General features: G+C 44.0%; 2 protein-coding genes and 1 long non-coding RNA gene across 5 annotated transcripts; 1 reads left to right on the forward strand and 2 right to left on the reverse strand.

The window, feature by feature from the left end:
* Positions 1–196: 196 nt before the first annotated feature.
* On the reverse strand, positions 197–1,750 carry LOC115043722 (transmembrane protein 74B-like). The gene is made up of 2 exons (XM_029502388.1): positions 1,559–1,750; positions 197–793 (listed from the first exon to the last, which is right to left on the reverse strand). The coding sequence occupies exons 1-2, from the start codon at positions 1,748–1,750 to the stop codon at positions 197–199; spliced, it is 789 nt and encodes a 262-aa protein (XP_029358248.1).
* A 2,594-nt stretch (positions 1,751–4,344) lies between these two features.
* On the reverse strand, positions 4,345–4,891 carry LOC115043999 (uncharacterized). Of its 2 annotated transcripts, XR_003840759.1 has the most exons (3): positions 4,863–4,891; positions 4,662–4,787; positions 4,345–4,594 (listed from the first exon to the last, which is right to left on the reverse strand). It is a non-coding gene; the product is annotated as an uncharacterized LOC115043999 (long non-coding RNA). The 2 variants fall into 2 exon arrangements; XR_003840758.1 differs by lacking the exon at positions 4,863–4,891 and having other exon boundaries at positions 4,662–4,798.
* A 1,187-nt stretch (positions 4,892–6,078) lies between these two features.
* On the forward strand, positions 6,079–11,656 carry LOC115043995 (butyrophilin subfamily 2 member A2-like). 2 transcript variants are annotated; one of them, XM_029502811.1, is made up of 7 exons: positions 6,079–6,279; positions 7,388–7,702; positions 8,133–8,140; positions 9,492–9,522; positions 10,037–10,315; positions 10,700–10,792; positions 11,463–11,656. In XM_029502811.1, exons 1-7 carry the CDS (start codon positions 6,213–6,215, stop codon positions 11,471–11,473), a joined length of 804 nt encoding a protein of 267 aa, XP_029358671.1. In that variant the 5' UTR covers positions 6,079–6,212; the 3' UTR covers positions 11,474–11,656. The 2 variants fall into 2 exon arrangements, with proteins under 2 accessions (XP_029358671.1, XP_029358673.1); XM_029502813.1 differs by lacking the exons at positions 8,133–8,140; positions 9,492–9,522 and having other exon boundaries at positions 6,083–6,279.
* The last annotated feature ends 10,895 nt before the right edge of the window (positions 11,657–22,551 follow it).

A 22,551-nucleotide genomic window follows, 5' to 3' on the forward strand; every position in this document is an offset into this window, starting at 1 on the left:
TCGTCTGAACTGGGCCGAGCCCTCAGACGTCCCTGCTGATTGGTCAGAGCAAATATCCCATAACCTCAACCCAGAACGTTGGGCTGAAGCTGAAAGCCTGGTGCTCACGATGTGCTTCTCCTGTTGGCACAAATGAGGACCTGCTCCGTTTAGCAACTGAGGGCTCGCTGAGAGGACGGCAGAACGCAAGGCTCAGCTAGTTGAGTCCGTGTGCAGAAGAAGAAGCCCCAGCAGAAGAACTACTCGGTCCTGGTTCGGATCTGGAGTCCCAGTCCGGACCTGGCTGTTGGTTATTCCCCGTCTCCGGATGTTCCACCAAAAACGCCTCGCCTCCTCCGGCCTCTCCAGTGGCCAGCTGTTTCATCCTCAGGTTGATGGAGCCATAAGTCCTCTTGGGTCGGACAAACGCCGCCCGGCGCCGGTACATCTCGCCCCGGCAGATGGACACCATGAGCAGAACCGACAGGAACATCCCCCCCAGGGTCAGCAGGCCCAGGCCCGCGATGATGCACTTGTCCAGGTGGGAGCCCAGCTGGGCGTAGTACATCTCCAGCTTCTCCATCTGGCGAGCCGACAGCAGGTCCGGGTCGACCTTTGCCTCCCGAGGGATGGTGTAGGCGATGACCACGAGGACGATGCCGCTCACCAGGAACACCAGGGCGAAGATGAAGCCGTAGTCCGCCGAGTGGTCATCAGCAGGAGTCAGCTCAGTGAAGTCCTGCCCGTCCTCCTGCCCAAGAACGCCTTCCTCCTCATCCAACGGCCTGGGGGGACGATCCTGATGCTGCTCCCCCTGGAAGAAAGATGAGGACAGGTGAGGACAGGTCAGGTGAGGAGACGTGAAGATGGGTGAGGACAGGTCAGGTGAGGAGACATGAAGATGGGTGAGGACAGGTGAGGACAGGTGAGGACAGGTCAGGTGAGGAGACGTGAAGATGGGAGAGGACAGGTGAGGACAGGTGAGGACAGGTCAGGTGAGGAGATGTGAAGATGGGAGAGGACAGGTGAGGACAGGTCAGGTGAGGAGACGTGAAGATGGGTGAGGACAGGTGAGGACAGGTCAGGTGAGGAGACATGAAGATGGGAGAGGACAGGTCAGGTGAGGAGACGTGAAGATGGGTGAGGACAGGTGAGGACAGGTGAGGACAGGTCAGGTGAGGAGACGTGAAGATGGGAGAGGACAGGTGAGGACAGGTGAGGACAGGTCAGGTGAGGAGACATGAAGATGGGTGAGGACAGGTGAGGACAGGTCAGGTGAGGAGACGTGAAGATGGGAGAGGACAGGTGAGGACAGGTGAGGACAGGTCAGGTGAGGAGACGTGAAGATGGGTGAGGACAGGTGAGGACAGGTGAGGAACCAAACGAACCGTGACAGGTGAGGACAGGTCAGGTGAGGAGACGTGAAGATGGGAGAGGACAGGTGAGGACAGGTGAGGACAGGTCAGGTGAGGAGACGTGAAGATGGGAGAGGACAGGTGAGGACAGGTGAGGACAGGTCAGGTGAGGAGACGTGAAGATGGGTGAGGACAGGTGAGGACAGGTGAGGAACCAAACGAACCGTGCTGCTGTCAGAGGTCGAGGGCCCAGCTGCCGCCTGCTCTTCGTGCTGCTCGTCCGGCTGGTAGGAGGCGTTCTCAAAGCCGCGGGCGGACGGCGTCCAGGACGTAGAGGCCTGAGCCGCAGACACGACCTGCCGGCCTCCTCCGCCTTGGAGCTCGCGGAGCTCTACGGCGTTAAAAGAGGACTCCATCGAAACCTGCTGGGTGTGTTCATGTCTCCGCCATCGTCCTCACTGAGGAGGTGACATCCACAGTAAGAGGTCAAAGGTCTCTGTGGAGTTTCTGTCATCATGTCAGACGGTGACAAACTCTTCAGAAGTTTCTGTTTGTTTTGGGGGTTTTTTTGGAACTTGGACAAAACGAGAATTTTTTCCACGTCTGGAGACTCACAAAGCTTTTGGTGCCAACAGTGAAGCACAAAAAAACATAGTTCAATTCACATCATCAATGTAATAATGGCGTCTCACCTCGGTAGATTTTATTTCCATTTCTTCCTCCTCTCGTCATCGCAGCCTCTTCTTCCTGTTGAGGTGAATGAAGAATTGAAACCAGAACCTCAGTCCTCATCAGTCTCCACACACTAAAGAGGAGTCCGGGCCTCAGGACAAAGGGAACCGGATCCTGTGGTCCTGGTCTACGTCATAATTCTGTTTTCTTATTTAAAGCCACTGACAGATAAAGGTGACAGTTAAACGATTTATCATGATGACGGCTGCAGGTTCAGGATCTGATGAAATACTGAGACGGTCCTCATCAAACCTGATTCAGTTTCCTCCAAAACATCTCTTTCCCTTTAACTCCTTCTGGGAGCTCCCGGTGCCACAGGGAGGGGGCCGGGGGGGCCAGGAGGGCCCGGGGCCCCCCGGCCAGTGTGTCAGCTCCTGATGTGCACAGAGACGGTGTGACCTTGATACGTCAACCTGCCGAAACCTGGAGCACTAAGTGTGTGTGTGTGTGTGTCTCTGTGTGTGTGTGTGTGTGTCTCTGTGTGTCTCTGTGTGTCTCTGTGTGTCTGTGTGTCTCTGTGTGTGTCTGTGTGTCTGTGTGTGTCTGTGTGTGTGTGTCTCTGTGTGTGTGTCTCTGTGTGTGTGATCATATCAGGACCAGCCCGGACAGATAAGCGCCACCGACTCATTCATCATCCGACCTGAGGGCTGATAAGTCGGGCAGACGGAGGATGGAGAGTCCTGATCCTGATCCGGATCATCCAAATGAGCCAACACGGAGACGGGAAGTACCGATTTAACCGGCTGGGGGGGGGGGGGGGGGGGGGGATGACCGGGATGGAGTCGGTATCCACCGGACAGCCATCGACGGTGGCTCCGGTTAGACGGGCGGAGGACCGGAGTGACAGCGGGGTCTTACCTGCTGCAGGCGGCCGAGCAGATCCGGAGACATCCGGAGAGGAGGGAGCTGCTGGAGGATGGAGGGGATGCTGAGGGGGGAGGAAGGGGAGGGACTGAGCATGCGCAGATGAACATGAACACAGTCTGAACTCCAATCATCAGTCATGATCGATTACAGTGTCAGCGGTGGGGGAACATCAGGTCTGTCTGTCCCTGTGATGGACTCTGATCAGAATCAGAATCAGAATCAGTTACAGATGCTCCCATTCAAAAGTCTGAAGAAGTGTAAAACACTAAAATAAAATAAAATATAAATGTCCATTTGTTCCTGTATCTACAAAGTGATGAATAAAACAGCAGTCTACCAACATTTGAATATAGAATATAGAATAAACCAGCTGACTCAGAGTGAGTCAGTGTTTTCAGCCCAGTCCAGTTTATTGTCCACACAGACCGTCTGGATGGACTCAGGGGTCATCGGCACCTTAGTCCTTCTCAGGTCCACAACCAGGAGGGGACGAGTTCAGTTCGTCTGGAAAATCTGCTGAAAAACAGGCTGAGTTCGTCGGCCCCGTCCACGCTGCCTTCAACCCCCCTGCTGCCAGCTGACCTGAAGCCTGTGATGGTCCTCCGGGATGGACTCTGAAGGACTCTACTGGACTCTACTGGACTCTGATGGACTCTGGAGGACTCTGGAGGACTCTGGAGGACTCTACTGGACTCTACTGGACTCTGATGGACTCTGGAGGACTCTGTAGGACTCTAATGGACTCGGATGGACTCTGATGGACTCTGATGGACTCGGATGGGCTCTGATGGACTCTGATGGACTCTGGAGGACTCTGGAGTCTCTAATGGACTCGGATGGACTCTGATGGACTCTGGAGGACTCTACTGGACTCTACTGGACTCTACTGGACTCTACTGGACTCTGATGGACTCTGGAGGACTGTGGAGGACTCTGATGGACTCTGGAGGACTGTGGAGGACTGTGATCTGTCCAGGCTCCATCAAACCTGGAAAATGTTGATGAATGAACTTCCACAGTGATTGAAGAGGAGAGTACGGCGGCCCATTGAGGACAAAACTCAAAGATTAACGTCTCTCTCTGAATGTTCAGAACCTGGACCTGGACTCTGGTCTGAAGAGCTTTAAACCTTCATGACCATCAGGGGGCGACTGGACTGATGTGAAAAGAATTCAGATTGATATGAAACACGAAACAGATTTTCTCCAAACTGCACCAGAAGAACCTGAACTGACTCCATCTTCATCCCAGCAGCAGCCCGTCACTTTATCATGACCTTGAGCAGAAGTGAGGAGAAAAAGAAGGATTTTTATTTAAAGGTGTTCCTTAAAAATTTGAATATCAGGTTACATTTGCTGTTCAGTTTTTCTTGCTGGTTTTGTTTCGGTTCTTTCACCGGAGCAGTACTATCTGTACTTCATCTTCATGAATACTCTGGGTTCTTTCACCGGAGCAGTACTATCTGTACTTCATCTTCATGAATACTCTGGGTTCTTTCACCGGAGCAGTACTTTCATCTTTGTGCATGTACTTGTACCAGAGTACATTTTAGCTCCAACAGTAACTCTCAGTATTTTTCCTCCCCTTGTGAAGCTGTTAGATGTGATCATCAGTTCGTGGTTCCTCTGCAGGTCTGCTGGAGGAATTCATCTGATCAGGATCTGCAGAAAAGACATTTCATTTCTGAGGAAACAAGAGAGCAGTTATACTGAAATGACTTCTGCTTACTTTTCTTCCTGTGATTTTCAGAGTCCTTGATGAGAAAGAACTGAACCAGAGCTAAAACTGTTGCCACGACCAAAAAACTTCCCAGTGGGATCCACATGTAGACACGGCCGCGATCAAAGAGTTCCTCTGAAACATGATAAAATCTCTCAGAATCATTGTGTGTAAAATGTGGAACTTTCTGTGAAAACACTGAGATCTCACTTGGTAAAGAGAACTGAGCTTCAACAACATGGAGATCAGTTTGATGGTTTTATTGTATGAAATCACTCAGAGAGCTTTGATTTGATTTAAACCTCTGTGTAAGATGTCATAATGAAAAGACACATCCAAGTGGTTTGTCATGAAGGAGGCTCACAGGATCATCTACTCCGAACGGTGTGGAGACAAACAGGAAGTCAGACTGACAGCAGTCTGTCTCTGACACATCCGACTGATGCTTTGTCTCATTTAAACAACGCAGTTTAGATTTGTTGTTTCTTGACTAGAAAGGAAATGCACTCCTCGAGCTTTTAACATTTACAGGGGGGCACAGAGCATGTTTACTGGGGCACGTTCACGTGCTTGACCCCAAACGGGCTCATTAGGATCTAAACCTTCAAGGTTTCTGTTCTGGAAAAAATCCAGATTTTCCAATAAAATGAAAAACAAAACAGTTTGACATTTCCACAGAAGAATGAGGAGGTAAAGGAGAAGTTGTTCCTCCGCTGCTTCACTTCAAAAACTCTCGATCACAGCTTTTAGGAGATTAAAGCTGACGTTTGAGATACTCCGGACGAAAAGTTTCTCTTCTGTAAAATGAACTGAGAAAGAAGATCAGAGGAACTGACCTCTGAGCAGCAGAAGTCAGAGTGAAGACATTTCCCAGCCTCCTCCAGCCTGAAGCAGCTGAGAGACTCATTCCTGTCGTTCAGGGTGAAGACAGAAAACTAACGGAGCTTAGTGGGTTCGGGTTAACCCTAACCCACACAAAAGGAACACAAAAAGAACCCACAACCACACATTCATGAAAAACTGAAAGTGCTGAACTCTCATTTTGGGGAAGTGGCTGATTTCATTGGACCTGAATCTGAAACCTGATCTGAACCTTAAACTTTTCTCCAAAATCAACACAAAACTCACTAAGTCTCTGTTTCTCCAACACAACAAACATAAATAAATAAAAATTAAAAATCTAAGGGTCAAAGGTCACAGGTCTGTCGGCCATCTTGTTCTTTAGAAACCAGATGAGGAGAAGGTGGATCTGAGCCCCCTTCAGGTCAAAGATCAGACTGAAACTGTAACAGGAAATGAAAAACATCGATCAGATATTCTAAAATAAAAAAACTCTAATTTTATTTCTATTTAAATAAATAAACAGATGAGCTCCTTCGGCTTTTCTTCATTTTCCAACATCACTGAATGGATCTGATGAGCAGGTTCAGTTTGTGGATTTCTCTGCACTTCTTCACTCTCTCCTTCCTTCTGATGATGCAATGACCGTGTGAAGGGGCTGACTGCGAGAATCGAAAGCGTTCTGCAGAAAAGCTGCAGGTTTGTGTGCCAGCTGCAGTTATGGAGCTGCTTCCTCTGTGTGTGTGCGTCCTGATGTGGGCTGCAGCAGCGTCTGCCGAGGAACCCGGTGAGAAACTGAGCTGCACACAAAACAACAACTTTGTGTTTGTAAAAGTCGTTTAAAAATCTTTCTTCATGAGTCGGCGACAAACTTTTCTGTTCATATTTGTTTAAAAAGTTGGCTGTTACTTTTAATTTGACAGCGACATAAATGTGAAATCATGTTCAGGTTATTTGAAATTGATGAGACTGGGCAAAGATTTGTTAATATAAAATATTAAACTGTTATTGTCACGAGCACAGGTGCTGATTTATACAAGAAAGAACTGATGTAGAAAACTAATATACACATTTCTTATCATTGTCAAGCTTTTGTGTTATTTTGTTGTCTGATGTGAACAAATTTTCACGGAAATCTAAAGTGAGCAAAAAAAAAAAAAAAAAAAAGATTCTTTCTCCAAAAGAAAAGAATTTAGTTTTTAATAGAATAAAGTGATTTTTCATTTACACCCAAAAAACAACTTGCTGTTTTAGCTCACATCAAGTTTAACAGTTTTCATGTGTAACTGTAACTTTAAATGTTCTCATAGATCATAATTGAAATTATTTTACAGATTTCTGAATTTATCTCACTGAGCCAAACGCCCCTCAGACATGGAGGCAAAAACACCTCGAGCTGTCTAAACGGCTGAGGAAGCTGAGCCGACCACACACACACACACACACACACACACACACACACACACACACACACTCGTCTTTACTGAGGTGATCACTTCACTTCCTCATTTCAAACGTCTTCAGGAGAAAAAGAAACTTTCCCACATTACGGCCTCTTTCATAACACGAGTCTGTTTGAAACGTCCCAGAATGAAAATAACATGACGAAATAATGAGATGTTTGTAATTTTCTGATCATCTTATTTCCTGCTGAGCCGTCTGTTGACTGAACATTTAGTGTCACTGAAACTCTTCATTCTGTGGATGGACACCTGTTTATTTAGAAACGAGTCATTTTACAACAAACAGACAAACCAAACAGTCAAATGTCTCAGAATTTGTATTTGTAAAGTTGTTTCTGTCTTTAAGTGAAAGTATTTTATTCTAAATTCAGTTGATGTTTAGTCAGAACAAAGACGTCCACGTGTCTAAATCCAACATGTTTTGTCTTCCAGGACCAGAGATCACAGTGATAGAAGGACATGATGTGACTTTACCCTGTTCCATCTCAGAGGATATTACAGCTGAGAGGTTTGACTGGAGGGCTGACGGTCAGAAGGAGGTTTATGTGTATGAAGGTGGTCTTTCTTCCAGTAAAGATCTATCAGGTCAACATGAGCAGTTCAAAGGTCGTGTCTCACATTTTCCTGGAGGACTGAAGGACGGAAACGCCTCCATAAAGATCAGCAACACGAAGGTGTCTGACAGTGGAAAGTACAGCTGTGAATTTAGACGTACAAATCAGAAACAGCACGTGAAGCTTCTTGTTGGTGAGTGTTTTCATCAAACTCCTGATTATTCACTGATCTGATCTCAGATCAAACATCAGAATACACATCTGGAGGACCTCGTCCCCACAGACCTGCAGCCACATCTGGGCTGATTCCCTCTGAAGGATCAGACATGTTGGATATCTGACACGTTCCAGTTTAGTTTATTCTGAACAATCACCTTTCAGCAGTTTGTGGTGGATTAAATTTGAGATGAATCTACTTCAGACTGATGAAACGAGATTCAACCAGAAAGGTGTTTGTTTCCAGCTCAGCATTAACATGAACATCTTTGAATGTTGTTTTTAAACTTAGACGTTGGTGAAATTGGTTTTAGGTAGATCTGTCATACATTCCCAGGTTTGTTATCTGTTTCCTACACGAATGATTTCACAAACTAACATCTGTTTTGCTTTGTTCTTCCTTTTAGATGGTCCCTTAACCTGTTAGGGTTCATTTTACTGATGTGCATTTCTGTCTCTGAATACTTTCCCATTTTTAACCGTGTTTTCCACCAAAAGTACAAGAACCTGATCCATTTCCACAGCATGAGTGAAAACGAGCTGTCGGAGGTTTCATGGGCTCCGTTCATTTGACTTTCAGCTCAGAATCTGTAGAGCTGACGAAGGATTGAACCGACAAACACGGAAACGCTGCTCTTCTTTGACTTCCAGCTCATATTTAGACCGCAGTAAAACCGTCGTATCAGCAGATATCAGGCCCACGTTCACACCGTCCGTTCGTCAGCTGGCGTCCAACATCTGTACCAAATGTCATGTTGATAGACTGAAGTGTCTCTGAGATATTTCCCAAAGTGCAGCACAGATCATCTCCATCAGAGGACTACAGAGCTTTAGAAAAGCTCTCCAGAGCTCCAAATAAAGAAGAGAAAAGTGTTGAGTGGCTCTAAAAGTGTCCCTGAATGTTAAAGCCGACTAAAAGAAGCTGCACTTCATGTTCACATCCACATTTCCATCTTTAGTTTATTCGATCTGCTCTCTGTGGCCCGATAAGGACTTCCTCTGTTCTGTGGGCGGGCCTCCGCCGCAGGAAGTCCGGCTACGCTAACTTCCATATATGGGCAGGCAGCTCCTTTTACCGCCGACACGCTCTGACTTTTTTCACAGAGCTCACTTCCTATTGGACGGAAGCAGCTGTCCATCAAAGTCATGAGGGGCCGCCGAAAGGCGCGCTCCTCTGATTGGCCGAGGAGTAAAGAGTTCGTTAGTGACGTCAGTGTAGGTGCTGTAAAGGTGCTGATTGGTTTGATTTGTTGCTGGGCGGGTCCTGATGTCAGAGACCTTGAAGCTCATTGGTCAGTTATTCGGTCCAAAGTGAAAATTGACAGAAATGCAGATGAAGCGGAAGTTTGAAGAGCAGCGTTCAAACTAAAGGCGGGAATTCATTCACTTTAATTTGGCTCGTTTTTACATCCACTGGATTTAAAACCAGCTGGATTCAATCTGCGGCTTCTTCTTCTTTAAATCGAGCCCACTTCGTCTTTAAAAGTCTCTTTTTGGACCAATAAACCGATTTTAACGGTGGCGACACAAGTTAGCAAGCTAGTTTCTGCCGGCTGACTGCCGTAAAGTGAGACGTTCCTGTTCGAACGTCGTAAATCCGCCGTGAAGATCGTTAAGGGCGATGAAAAAACGAACATCTGAGCTTTCAGATGAGATATAACGTGTTTATATGAACATTTGGCTCCATGTGGAAATATGTAGTCAATGTATTTATGGACTTTTCCACATTCATGTCGGGTCGTATGCAACCTCTGAGCCACAAAAGGTTAAAAGACAGAAGTGACGAAAACATCCCAGGTGAGTCTGTTGTGTTATGACGTCACGGTGACGGCGCCACTCTTTATTTGCGACGTGAGGATAATTACCCTTCACTTTATGTAGATTTATCCTGATTGATTTAGATCTATTCAGACATCACTGATCCGTGTTCAGAAAAACAAGATTATGTTGAATTCAGTCAGTTTAAGTCGACTCCATCACACAACAGTTGTGTTGAATTGTGTTAGATTGTACAGGCGTACCTAATGAAGTGAACACTGAGTGTGTGTCAGTGACACAGTTAATACTTAACATAATCTTTAGGTTGTTTTAGTGGGATAGAAGATGTTCTTTATGTCTTAACAAATTTCACATGATTTCATCTTGACAAATATCAATAGCCCTCATAATATCAAGTCAAAAGTAAATCCTCCTATTGTGCCTTTCTCTGTTATGTATTTTCTACTTAAACTCAATATAAAACATTTTTAAGCAAAAAAGATTCTGTAAGATACTGTAAAAATTGTTCATAAATTATTCTTTATGTTTACAGGTACAATTTCAAAGCTGTCCTTCAAGATACTTGGTGAAACACAGGATGGTGTGAATCTTGAGTGTGAGGTTCATGGTGAGACCTTCAGACCTGAAGTTCAGTTGATGGACGGAGATGGAAACATCCTCCCTGCTGAAAAACCAAAGATTTCTGAAACAGGAAGAAGCTACACCATCATCGTCCATACTAAAGTGACCACGTCTGGCAACTATCGCTGTGTAGCAACACAGGAGCCCATCAAACATCAGATTTACGATCAGAACTATGTACCTGTACCTGGTGAGATTCTTCATGGATCTGCTCATTCTGTGTTCAGACTTTACTCAGTACATCTGGATGGTGAATCTCTCAAAGTTGTTGAAATGTTGTAAAAGAAACCCTTGATTGTAGCTACAGCTATCAGACAATGATATGAATATAAACTCTGTGGAACAATCCAAAGTTCATTCATCACTTCAGGATTCACATATTAGTCGTGTACTGAAAAATATTGTCCATTTCGCATTAATTCATTCCTGCTTCTAAACTCTGCAGAAAAAAGTCAAAGAATTTCCTCCAGTGATGTTTGAGAAACGTCTGAACTTGTTTTCATAGGTTTCAGCAGCATGCACATCTTCAGTGACGATCTGAGTGTATGCTAAATGACTTTGTTCTGTATTTCAGGGGGAACGAACACACTGGTCCGTCTGTACGTGGTTATTGCAGGGTTATGTCTTGCTTTACTTCTTGGAGTAGTTTTCTGCATATGTCGCACTAGTAAGTTCAAATCAACACATCCAAATAGATTTATTCAAACTTAAGACAGTTATCATGACTGTCCTTAAATGTCTTTTAAGCAGAGCTCACATTATGAATCATCTTCATCCATGAGTTGATCAGAGTGTCCCTTCTGGTATTTTACAGCAGGTTTTACCTTTTAGCCCGTTAAAGTGTAGATACTTCCGAATATCAGTTTACCTCTGTGTTTATCCGTCCATTCTCATCCTCCATCTTTGATAGATGTCACAGCCAATCAGAGTGCGTCATTCAGAGGCCTAGCTGCCAAAGTCTCTGGATATTTGGAGCTGATTGTTCATCATTACTGCTCCAAAGAATGAGCAGAACTCCTGATCAGATAAAGATAGAAACATCAGCTCAGCTGTAGAACGACCTAAACACATAATTTTACAAATACAAAGACAATTAATGCTGATCAATAATAATACTGACACCAATGTGACATTTGTTCTAACAAGTCAAACTGTATCTCAGGATTTATCATGGCGCTCTCTGTTTATGGGCTCAGGATCTCAGGAATGTAACCAAGGCAGAGACCATGTTCAACCTGATTATGAATGACAGACTTGACCACAAGTAGTTGAATAAAAAAAAAAATATGCTGACAGTTTAGGTTTTCTTCCATGTAATTTTGTTTTCTCTTCTGCAGGAAGAAAATAAAGTCATCCACATCAGTCCTGAGCCATCAGACGTGTGCAGTGGGTCCTTTCTGATGTGTGAACCAGTTTAGAACGGGAAACTGGATCATTTCAAAAGCTTATCATTCATTCCTCTTTAAAAGGTCTTTGTAATAAACTTGCATGAAAGGTACTTCTCAAATAAAGATTGATTAACATGAACACACTGATCAGAACAGACTGACAACGTGTCACATTGTGATCTGATGGAAACATTCAGGTTCACCTGAACAGTCGAGGCTCTGTCAGGGCAGAAAATAAAAACCTGTGTCAGATTCAAACTACAGATTCATCAGTGATGAGTAGAGACAGAAATCTGGACCGCCAACAGACTGGAAACACCGACAGACCGGAACCAGAACTCCGGACCAGGTGACCAAAAGAAGGAGAATTAGTGGAATCAAATAAAACTAATGAAAAAATGAGCATCGAGGTTCGGACAGTTCTGGTTTCTGCGTCACTTCCTGCCAGTCCAACATTGATCATCCGAACCGACCCAAACTGATGACCACATTCCTGAACTTCAGTCAACATGAAGTCAGACTCAGAGCGCCACCTGCTGGACACCAGAAGTCAGTGTCACATCGTCACTTGTCAGATATACGTCACACCAGCATACGTATGGAGGAGTTTTTGTGCCACTATGAAATAAATAAATACTTCATTAAATAAATTTATAAATATATAATTAAATAATTACTTAAATGTGTCAATTGAAATACCAATTGATTTTATGTAAAAACACAATTATTTCAGTATTTAATTATTTTGTGGTCCTGTGATGCAGTGTTTCATGAATTTATTTATCTGTCAAAGTCAGTGGGCGGGACTAATGCCAATTTACTGTGATCCATTGCTTTGGTCTGAAGTCTGCCAGATTTCGACTGCGAGGAGATCCTGCAATTTTTAGGAATTCAAATACTCCCCCTTCTTGGAGTTTCAGGAACACTTCCATAAGTTTGTTATAGCCATTGGATCGCATCCCACATATAAACACAGTTCATCCATCTGTAAAAAAAAATAGTTTGCTAATGTAACCACCACCTGTGTCCCGAGTCATCGATTACTAACACACCTGGTTAACATTGAATTAATAAATTACTTTTCTTACATGGGACAGGTCCGCTTCTCTCCGCAGCTCCGGGGAACTTCTCAGCATTTTGTCCGACTCTGCCACTCGCGGGACGGAACGATTGAATGATTATTATTGACCCAGTTCGGCAGTCTGTGCGGACCTTTGTGCTGTTGTGTACCGGAGTGTGTTCTCCAGCTCTGCGTCGATCCGTGATCTGGATTCGATCTGTTTTGACTTGATGCTCTGGGTAACCAATCAGGCGTTAGTCCCGCCCACTGACTTTGATGGGTGAGTTTGACAGATTAAATTAATTAATGAAACACTGCATCACAGGACCACGAAATGATTAATTAAATACTGAAATAATTATGTGTTTTTACATAAAATCAATCGGTATTTCAATTAATAAATAACACATTTAAGTATTTAATTAATGATTTTTTTATTTAATGATGTATTTATTTATTTCACAGTGGCACAAAAACTCCTCCACACTTTTGGCTCTCTGAAGACAGGTACATGCAATGTACCACTCTGACCGGAAGGTGTCAGTGTGAGTCCATTAATCACCACAACAAAACACAACATGACGTAGAACTGGCGCCACCTGCTGTCCGCTCTCTGACTCTGATTTCAGCTGATTCATCAGTCTGATTGAATTGGACTGTAGTGGAGACTCGGACCGCCATGGAGCTGCTTCCGGTGTGTCTCTGGGTCCTGATCTGGTCCGGATCAACGTCAGCTGCTGAAGCCGGTGAGAACCATCAGGGACAGCTGACGTCAGCACCGGCAACTGTGACGATGCTGTTAAACGGCCGGTGACGTCATTGAATGACATCATCCGTTAATAACAGCCGTTAACAGAGCTGCTCCGGTCCAGAGGAGGTTTGGGACGTTATGACGACACAGGACAAGTGTAGATGAGTGTGTGTGTCTGTGTGTGTGTGTGTGTGTGTGTGTGTGTGAGTGTGTGTGTGTGTGTGTGTGAGTCTGAGTGTGTGTGTCTGTCTGTGTGTGTGAGTGTGAGTCTGTCTGTGTGTCTGTCTGTCTCTGTGTGTGTGTGTCTGTCTGTCTTGGTTCAGGGCGTTGTGTGTGTCTGTTTGTGTTGGTTCAGGGTGTTGTGTGTGTCTGTGTGTGTGTTTCGGTTCGGGGCGTTGTGTGTGTCTCTGTCTGTGTGTGTCTGTGTGTGTCGGTTCAGGCCGTTGTGTGTGTCTGTGTGTGTGTCTGTGTGTGTGTCTCCATCCTCTCCAGATCACAGATGTTGTAGATTCTGATTTGATTCTGTTGTTGGTCTCTTTTTCTCTGATCAAATCTAAAGTGAGTTCATTTGTGTTGTTGTGTAGTTGTGTAGTTGTGATGAACTCCGTCACAGCAGCAGGTGCTCAGGTGGTTCATTGGTTATTGACTGATTGTCATCATGAACATTCAGCTCAGGTGATGTTCAGGAATATTGGACCTCCTCCACCTTTCCGTGGTAACACTCCCTCCTTCTCAGGAAAATGAGGGTGGAGATGTTGTTCCTGATGATTGTTGTGGAACAGTGAAACCTGTTAGTTCAGTTCTCAACTGTTTCTGAGGACACGCTTTGTTTTATCTCGTCTACAGGAGCCTGGAGGGGTCAGCTGAGTTTGTATCAGGGCGGCCTTCATGAATGAAGCAGTCAGGAGTCGGTTTATTAGGAACACCCAGATCAAAGAGATTCAGTCTGAATCAGCAGTCATGAAGGTTACACTGTTCAGTTTGTGTGGATCAGGTGTCGTCTCACCTGTGTGATGGTTGGTAGGATGTAGTTTGTGTTGTTCAGTCTGCCCTCGTTGATCTGGATCAGAAGGTGTCACATTCTTCCTCCTTTCCTTCCTGACTGACTGACAGCTTCCTTCATTGTGTAACTTCTTGCTGGTTTCTCTGCTGAAATATAAAACCTGCAGAATCTGAACCAGAATGAAATAAAAAGCACAGACGGCTTTGATTTAATGTTCATATCCATGTTGGAGCCGGAGCTCTGAATGAATAAGAACATAAACTGACTGCAGATTCACCTCATTGTCTTCAACATATCAGTGTTTAATCATCATAATGATGGATTTACTTTAAAACAAATCAGAACAAACAGAAACAGCAAAATCCCTGAAAACAGACAAACAGCTTCGTCCTCAATAATATTAATCAGGATAATAAATTCAGAAACGTTATTATGCTGTCAAAGTGGCACGAAAACATTTCCTGGTCTGTTTGTCTTCAGCTCCGTCAGGTCTGGACATGAAACTGTCTGTCAGTGGCTGATTGGTGATGACATCACTTCCTGTAGCAGACGCCATCTTGTGTCCATGTTAATAACAGCCTGTAAATTCCTCCATCCCATGGACTTCACTGGTGGTTAATATTTGTTGTTGCAGCAGCTCAGCAGTTAGATTGTGTTACCTGTTCACAGTGAACACGGCAGCTGATTGTGTTGTTTTCCTGTCGAACACACACAAACACACAGATACGTTGATTTATGTGTCTTTAGTGAATAAATGTGGTTGTCTGTATTTAATGTTGTGGCCTCAACACTGTAAATGTTGTTGTCATGACCTGATTTTACTCGTTCAGTTCTTTAAGATGTTTTATAAGAAAATAAACCATCAGCCTCCACAACACTTTGACTTCAAGACAAAAATCACAACACAACTGAGGTGTGGAGTCTGTGATTATATTTCTAAATAACACAATAATTAAAATCTGTTTTGTCTTCCAGGACCAGAGATCACAGTGATAGAAGGACATGATGTGACTTTACCCTGTTCCATCTCAGAGGATATTACAGCTGAGAGGTTTGACTGGAGGGCTGACGGTCAGAAGGAGGTTTATGTGTATGAAGGTGGTCTTTCTTCCAGTAAAGATCTATCAGGTCAACATGAGCAGTTCAAAGGTCGTGTCTCACATTTTCCTGGAGGACTGAAGGACGGAAACGCCTCCATAAAGATCAGCAACACGAAGGTGTCTGACAGTGGAAAGTACAGCTGTGAATTTAGACGTACAAATCAGAAACAGCACGTGAAGCTTCTTGTTGGTGAGTGTTTTCATAAAAGCAGATGTTGTTAAAGTCTGTGTCTTTATCACCGTTCACACCGTCTTTATGTTTGTTATCTGTCTGTTGAAGGAATGAAATCACAAACTAACGTGTTTTATTTTTCCTTTTAGATGGTCCCTTAACCTCTTATGGCTCATTGTGGTTGTGTTCATTTCCAGCCGTTCGTTCACGCTCATCTTAAATGTTCTGCTGTTCTCAGACTATAAAGAACCAACACACGTCCTCAGCATCACTGCAAAGAACACACTGAGCTGTCTGATGTTGTGTTAGTCTCATTTCTACCACAAACACAGATGTGTTGGTTCAGGAGCAGACACACAATCATCTGAAAACCTGCTGCTTTTCATATTTTTATTACACATTCAAAGTTCAGTAAGTTGGCTATAATTTGGACTATCAGGCTGAAATTTACAGGAAGTGTTCGTCAGCTGGCGTCCAACATCTGTACCAAATGTCATGTTGATAGACTGAAGTGTCTCTGAGATATTTCCCAAAGTGCAGCACAGATCATCTCCATCAGAGGACTACAGAGCTTTAGAAAAGCTCTCCAGAGCTCCAAATAAAGAAGAGAAAAGTGTTGAGTGGCTCTAAAAGTGTCCCTGAATGTTAAAGCCGACTAAAAGAAGCTGCACTTCATGTTCACATCCACATTTCCATCTTTAGTTTATTCAATCTGCTCTCTGTGGCCCGATAAGGACTTCCTCTGTTCTGTGGGCGGGCCTCCGCCGCAGGAAGTCCGGCTACGCTAACTTCCATATATGGGCAGGCAGCTCCTTTTACCGCCGACACGCTCTGACTTTTTTCACGGAGCTCACTTCCTATTGGACGGAAGCAGCTGTCCATCAAAGTCATGAGGGGCCGCCGAAAGGCGCGCTCCTCTGATTGGCCGAGGAGTAAAGAGTTCGTTAGTGACGTCAGTGTAGGTGCTGTAAAGGTGTTGATTGGTTTGATTTGTTGCTGGGCGGGTCCTGATGTCAGAGACCTTGAAGCTCATTGGTCAGTTATTCGGTCCAAAGTGAAAATTGACAGAAATGCAGATGAAGCGGAAGTTTGAAGAGCAGCGTTCAAACTAAAGGCGGGAATTCATTCACTTTAATTTGGCTCGTTTTTACATCCACTGGATTTAAAACCAGCTGGATTCAATCTGCGGCTTCTTCTTCTTTAAATCGAGCCCACTTCGTCTTCAAAAGTCTCTTTTTGGACCAATAAACCGATTTTAACGGCGGCGACACAAGTTAGCAAGCTAGTTTCTGCCGGCTGACTGCCGTAAAGTGAGACGTTCCTGTTCGAACGTCGTAAATCCGCCGTGAAGATCGTTAAGGGCGATGAAAAAACGAACATCTGAGCTTTCAGATGAGATATAACGTGTTTATATGAACATTTGGCTCCATGTGGAAATATGTAGTCAATGTATTTATGGACTTTTCCACATTCATGTCGGGTCGTATGCAACCTCTGAGCCACAAAAGGTTAAAAGACAGAAGTGACGAAAACATCCCAGGTGAGTCGTGATTCTGATGACGTCAGTCGTCCTGTCCATCACCTGGTGGAGACATTTCACCTGTTCACTACAGTTCATCTTTATCCCACTCAGTCTGCAGCTGATCAGTTTACAGAGTCCTGATGGTTCAGTGAGCTCAGAGCTTTCTAACATTTAATCCTTCACTGATTCATGTCACTTTATTTCATCTGGTTCCTTTTTGGACCATAATTGTTTGTAGTTTAGTGAAAATATCAAAAAGTAGTCCAACTAGTTGAATCGGCGTCTTTATAAAGAAGAATTTTATAAACTAAAGATCAGCTAATGATGGAGGTTTTCTGTCTGACAGGACGATTAAATAACCTGCAGTTCTCCCCGACTTCATTTAGACCTGATAACTCACAGAACAGACAAACTGAACAATCAAAGACAACTTCAATCTCCTTCAGTGATAACTTCATTAATTCTGAGTTTTTCTGTGAATTCACAGTGTTTGAATTATGATGTACAGATGAACAGCTGAGATTTAACTGATAAATGCTTCATTTGTGCTTCACAGCTTCAGGTTGTCTGTTTATCTTTAAAAAGTCTGTAATTCACTTATACAAACTGAGAATGGCTGAATGTCAGTGTTACATTTCTAATGTTGTCGTTGTTTATTCTACATTTTCAGGTGCAGCTCCAAAACCGTCAGTCACAATCCTTAATCAAACCAAAGACTTGGCTCTTCTTCAGTGTGAAGTTGATGGAGCTTTTCCAGAACCTGAGGTCCAGTGGAAGGACAGTGCTGGAAACATCATTCCTGCTGAGAAACCAGATGTCACAAAAACTGAAGGAAAATACAACATTATCCTCCAAACTACTGTGACCAAGACCAACTACTACCGCTGTGTCTCTACACAGGAGACCATCAGACATCAGATCGATGCTAAGATCTTTGTTCTTATCAGCGGTGAGTGTTATTTTAATCTGTAAATAATTAAAATAAATGAGTTATTGATCAGACAGAGGAGGCAGAATGTCTTTCATCAGTTTATTAGCAGATTTAGGAACATCTGGCTTTAAATGAAGTCTACAAGAATCAAAATGTACAAGATCCACAGAGAACAATCAGGTTCTACATGCCATCAACATCACACTGTTGTGGACAATCAAACGTATCTGACCACAGAAATAAAAATTCATGTTCAGTCAGCTGGATCTCCATGTTGGAAGCAGGAAGTGTCTCCAGATAACAACAGAGAAACTGCTTCCATCACATAAACTCCTCAGATCTGAGGTCTTAAAGTCCGTTTTGTTCCAGACATCATGGTAACAAACAGAACAGGAAACAGCTGATGGAGCTGATGGAGGATCCGGAGCTGGACTCTGCTCCTCCGAACACTGGGGGGAGCTCTGGAGCACAGAGAGACTGTTTAAAGCCTCAGATCCCTGAAAGCAGCTCAGGTCTTTCTGGGTTTGGGTTCTGGTTGGTGACTTTTCTGCACTTTGATCTGGACACAGTGAACATGTCATATTTCAGACATCGGTAGCTTGAATTCACTGAGTAAAATAAAAATGTATCAGGTTTGTTAATAACAGAAGAAAACTGATCAGAAATGAGGTCATGACAAACAAACGTCACCTGCAGCAGGTAAAGACGCAGACTTCAGTGAATGGAGACACACAGATAGTCTGAAGGAGGGAGCTGATTATTAAAGAGGAAATTCAGCCTCCAACTGTTTTCTGGCTCCGTTCTGCCGTCTTCACCTTCTGTTCTTCATCTACACTCTTTTTTTGAAATCAGGAAGTGAGAACGCTCTATTTTCTTCCTCCTTCAAAATAAAACAGTCCAGTTAAATCTGTGATCAGCTGCTGCTACAAAAGAAGAATCACAACAAACCTGATGATCAGTTTTCCTCTCACCTGTACAATCTTCTGCCGTCAGGACAAACAGCTGAGTCATCAATCCCAGCTGAACAAAGTTTGTCATGTTCAGTTTGTGTGGACTGTCAGAAAAGAGTCGGTTCAGTTCTGTGGTTCTCGCTGAGCTCAGACATAAAAACTGAACATCATCAGCATCAGAGAAGTCGACTCCATCACACAACAGTTGTGTTGGATTGTGTTAGATTGTACAGGTGTACCTAATGAAGTGAACACTGAGTGTGTCAGAGACAGATCAGAGCTGATCACACACAGTGAGTCTGTTCTTTAACAGCCTGTGTCTCGTATTTTAGATCAGTTTTATTCTCAGTTTAGTGGAATAGAAATGGAAAAGACTGGAGGATGAACTTGTTCGCAAACTCGTTCCCTCAGTTGGTGTTTAGATGATGAAGGTGGAGACGACTGTCTCCTTTATCTGCTGAACTGGGTCAGATCTGGAGACGGTGAAGGTCACAGTTTATGATTCTCATCAGACTGTCGGTGACCTCTGGGTGGACTCTGACGTCCTGTTTGACTCTTCTGTGTTTAACTTTGTCCACATTGTTCATGTTTACAGGAACAGCTCAGAAGCCAAATATTGTGACACTTGACCAGACAGATAACTGGGCTCAGCTTCAGTGTGAAGTTCTTGGAGCTTCACCCAAACCTGAAGTCCAGTGGAAGGACAGAGAAGGAAACATCATCCCTGCTGAAGAACCAAAGATCTCTGAAAGAGGAGGAAGCTACGACATCACCCTCCAAATTAAAGTGACCAAGACCGGCTACTATCGCTGTGTATCTATACAGGAGAGCATCAGACATCAGACTGAGACTGAGACCTACATTTATCTACATGGTGAGTTTTGTCTTGATTGTTTATCAGATTTTATATCTGTTCAGACTGAATACAAACCAAACTGGGACAAAGAATCTGAGAGTGTAAATTGTTTCTCAGTCCTCAGATGAAGGTGAAATCAGGGATTTGTTTTGTCAGGATCTTTCTCTCTTTGTTTCTCTAAAGTGATTTAGGCTGCAGGAGCTGCAGAGTTTTATTCACATGCAGCAGTTTTACAGCAGCAGAGTCACATGAATCAAACAACAAACATCAACACTTTCAGCAGTTCCTGATCATTTCATCTGTTTCTTTCTTCAGATAGAAACTAGAACCAGACTCTGTCTCTGACTCTAGATGAGATGGGAATAATGTTGGTAGAAATGGAGCTTCCTAACACTTTGGTTCATGACCTGCTGCAGCTGGTTGTTTTGGTTGTTCAGGAGCAGAACATGTGAGAATGTGATGTGTACGAGCTGAACTCCATGAGCAAGAGAAATAATACGAGTCAACGTGAGCCAAAGAAATCAAACGTTAATACTCAGACAGTGATTGGAGAGAAAAGGGCTCTAAGACAGCAGTTAAATGGTCTTTAAGCATCTTTGGACATTATTTCATCTTCAGTCTGAGCGGAAATGATCGTCTGCAAGTGATGAAGATCAGAAGGTGGACCAGCTGAAGATTCTGTTGGACTGAATCTATCTGATCAATAGTCAGGATGTGTAGTTTGTCAGCAGATTGTTGTCCAGTAAATGAAGCAGCAGCTGCTGTTTGTGTGTCTGTTCATGTCAGCACAGTAAACACACTGAGAGGTTCATCACTGAAGGGACAAGAAGACGTTTAGACGTCTGTCAGCTTTTAGCAGCATTTATTCTGAGTGAAGCACAGAGTCCATCACAGCCTGGACTGGAGACAGACAGGGACAGGACCAGGACAGGGACCAGGACAGGACCGGGACAGGGACCAGGACAGGGACCAGGACCGGGACAGGGACCAGGACAGGGACCGGGACAGGGACCAGGACAGGGACCAGGACAGGACAGGCCCAGCCAGCTGTCAGCTGTGCAGCCCAGCTGGAGGAAAGAGGCCATCAGATGGATGCTGACATCTCTGAGCCTGATGACCTTCATCTGCTGATCTTTGGAGATCAGAGGAGCATCAACACACTGAAGCTGTGATGTTCAGTCTGATCAACATGATGAGACCAAACTCTGAGTCTCACATCCACGTTCTGTCCTCTTACAGATATTCAAGAGAGTCTGGCTGGATGGATTCTTCCTGTCTCTGTTGTTGCTGCAGTTTTTGGAACTCTCTTTTTCGGTGTTGTTGTTGTTCTTGCTGTTCTTACAGCCAAAGGTTACATTAAATGTACTAAAGGTGAGTGACACTAAGTTGTTGATGATGAACACACAACCAAAGCACAAAGTGTGTGTCTGTGTCTGATGTCCAGTCAGTTGTGTTGTTGTTCCTCTCCTGGACCACGAAGCAGCTTCAACAGACCAGGATATCTTTGTTATCTGTCTCCACTGAACCTGATAAGCTGCACTAACAAGCTGAAGATCAGCTCAATAGTCAGGAGTTGAGTTCAGCATCAGTTACCATGGTGATACTGCTGCAGTTCAGCTGTGAACATTTTAACTGAAGGAATCATTTTTTTGTCTTAAATTTGTTGCTGCAGACTTTTGATGTTTGTGTTTTGTGGCAGTGTTATGTCGTCCTTCAGCTTTCAAACAGTTTTCTTCCTGTCAGTCCAGAGCGTCTGAGCTCCGACCTTCAGGAGGAGGAACACTTCATTATGGCTTCATCTGCTCTGAGTCCACGTCCAAACTCCAAACCAAACAATTCTAATTCTTCAGATCAGAGTTCACTCCAGCTGTTTGATGGTCTCACACCATCATTCATTCACTCACTGACTGATGTTTCAGCTTCATTTAGATTCAGAGTGAAGATCAACAATCAGAAAGGTTCCTGAAACATTCAAAGTTAACACAACGACCTGAGTCAGACTGTAGGTGATTTTAAATATGACTGCTGGTGTCATCATGACAACGTCTGCTTTGGGAAAGCACGTCGACGGCTGTGTCACACAAACATGGCGACTGGAGGAGGTACTGATAATGTTCAATATATCTGTTATGGGCTCGATCAGATCTGTCATTATATCCATATGTGTGTAAGTTCTTCACCAACTCCAACAACCTTTCTTTAAAAAGTTTATTTTAATGATTTTTTTTTTTTTTTTATCTACCTTCTGATGATATCAGAAGGTAGTTTTGAGTGACATTGGAGCCACAAATTGAGTCAAAACAGCTTTTTCATTTAATTTCCATGACATACTTAGATTCTCACTGAAAACTATTTGAAATAAAATGTGATGTCCACAATGTAATTTGAAACATAAAATAAAGTTTAAGTGTTTTCTCACTGAAACGTAATTTTATGGTGAAGCTCTTCTTCCTGACCAACAAACTGAAATCACCTGAACCTGCAGAGACTCAGGACGAGCTGAAGTATCCAGGAAGTAGTTTGGACCAACAGCTCAGCTGGTGTCTGACAGATGAACTCATCAGTTTGTTCCACATTTTCTTAACTCAGCGACACAAAGCTCCCAAACTACAGCTGTTGTTCTGTCCGCCATGTTGGCCAGACTCCTCCCACTGCTGTAGAGGGCGGCGCCATCTGCCGGAGCGGAAGTACGG

This window comes from Echeneis naucrates, chromosome 5 (assembly GCF_900963305.1).
Source record: "Echeneis naucrates chromosome 5, fEcheNa1.1, whole genome shotgun sequence".
Lineage (NCBI taxonomy): Eukaryota > Metazoa > Chordata > Actinopteri > Carangiformes > Echeneidae > Echeneis > Echeneis naucrates.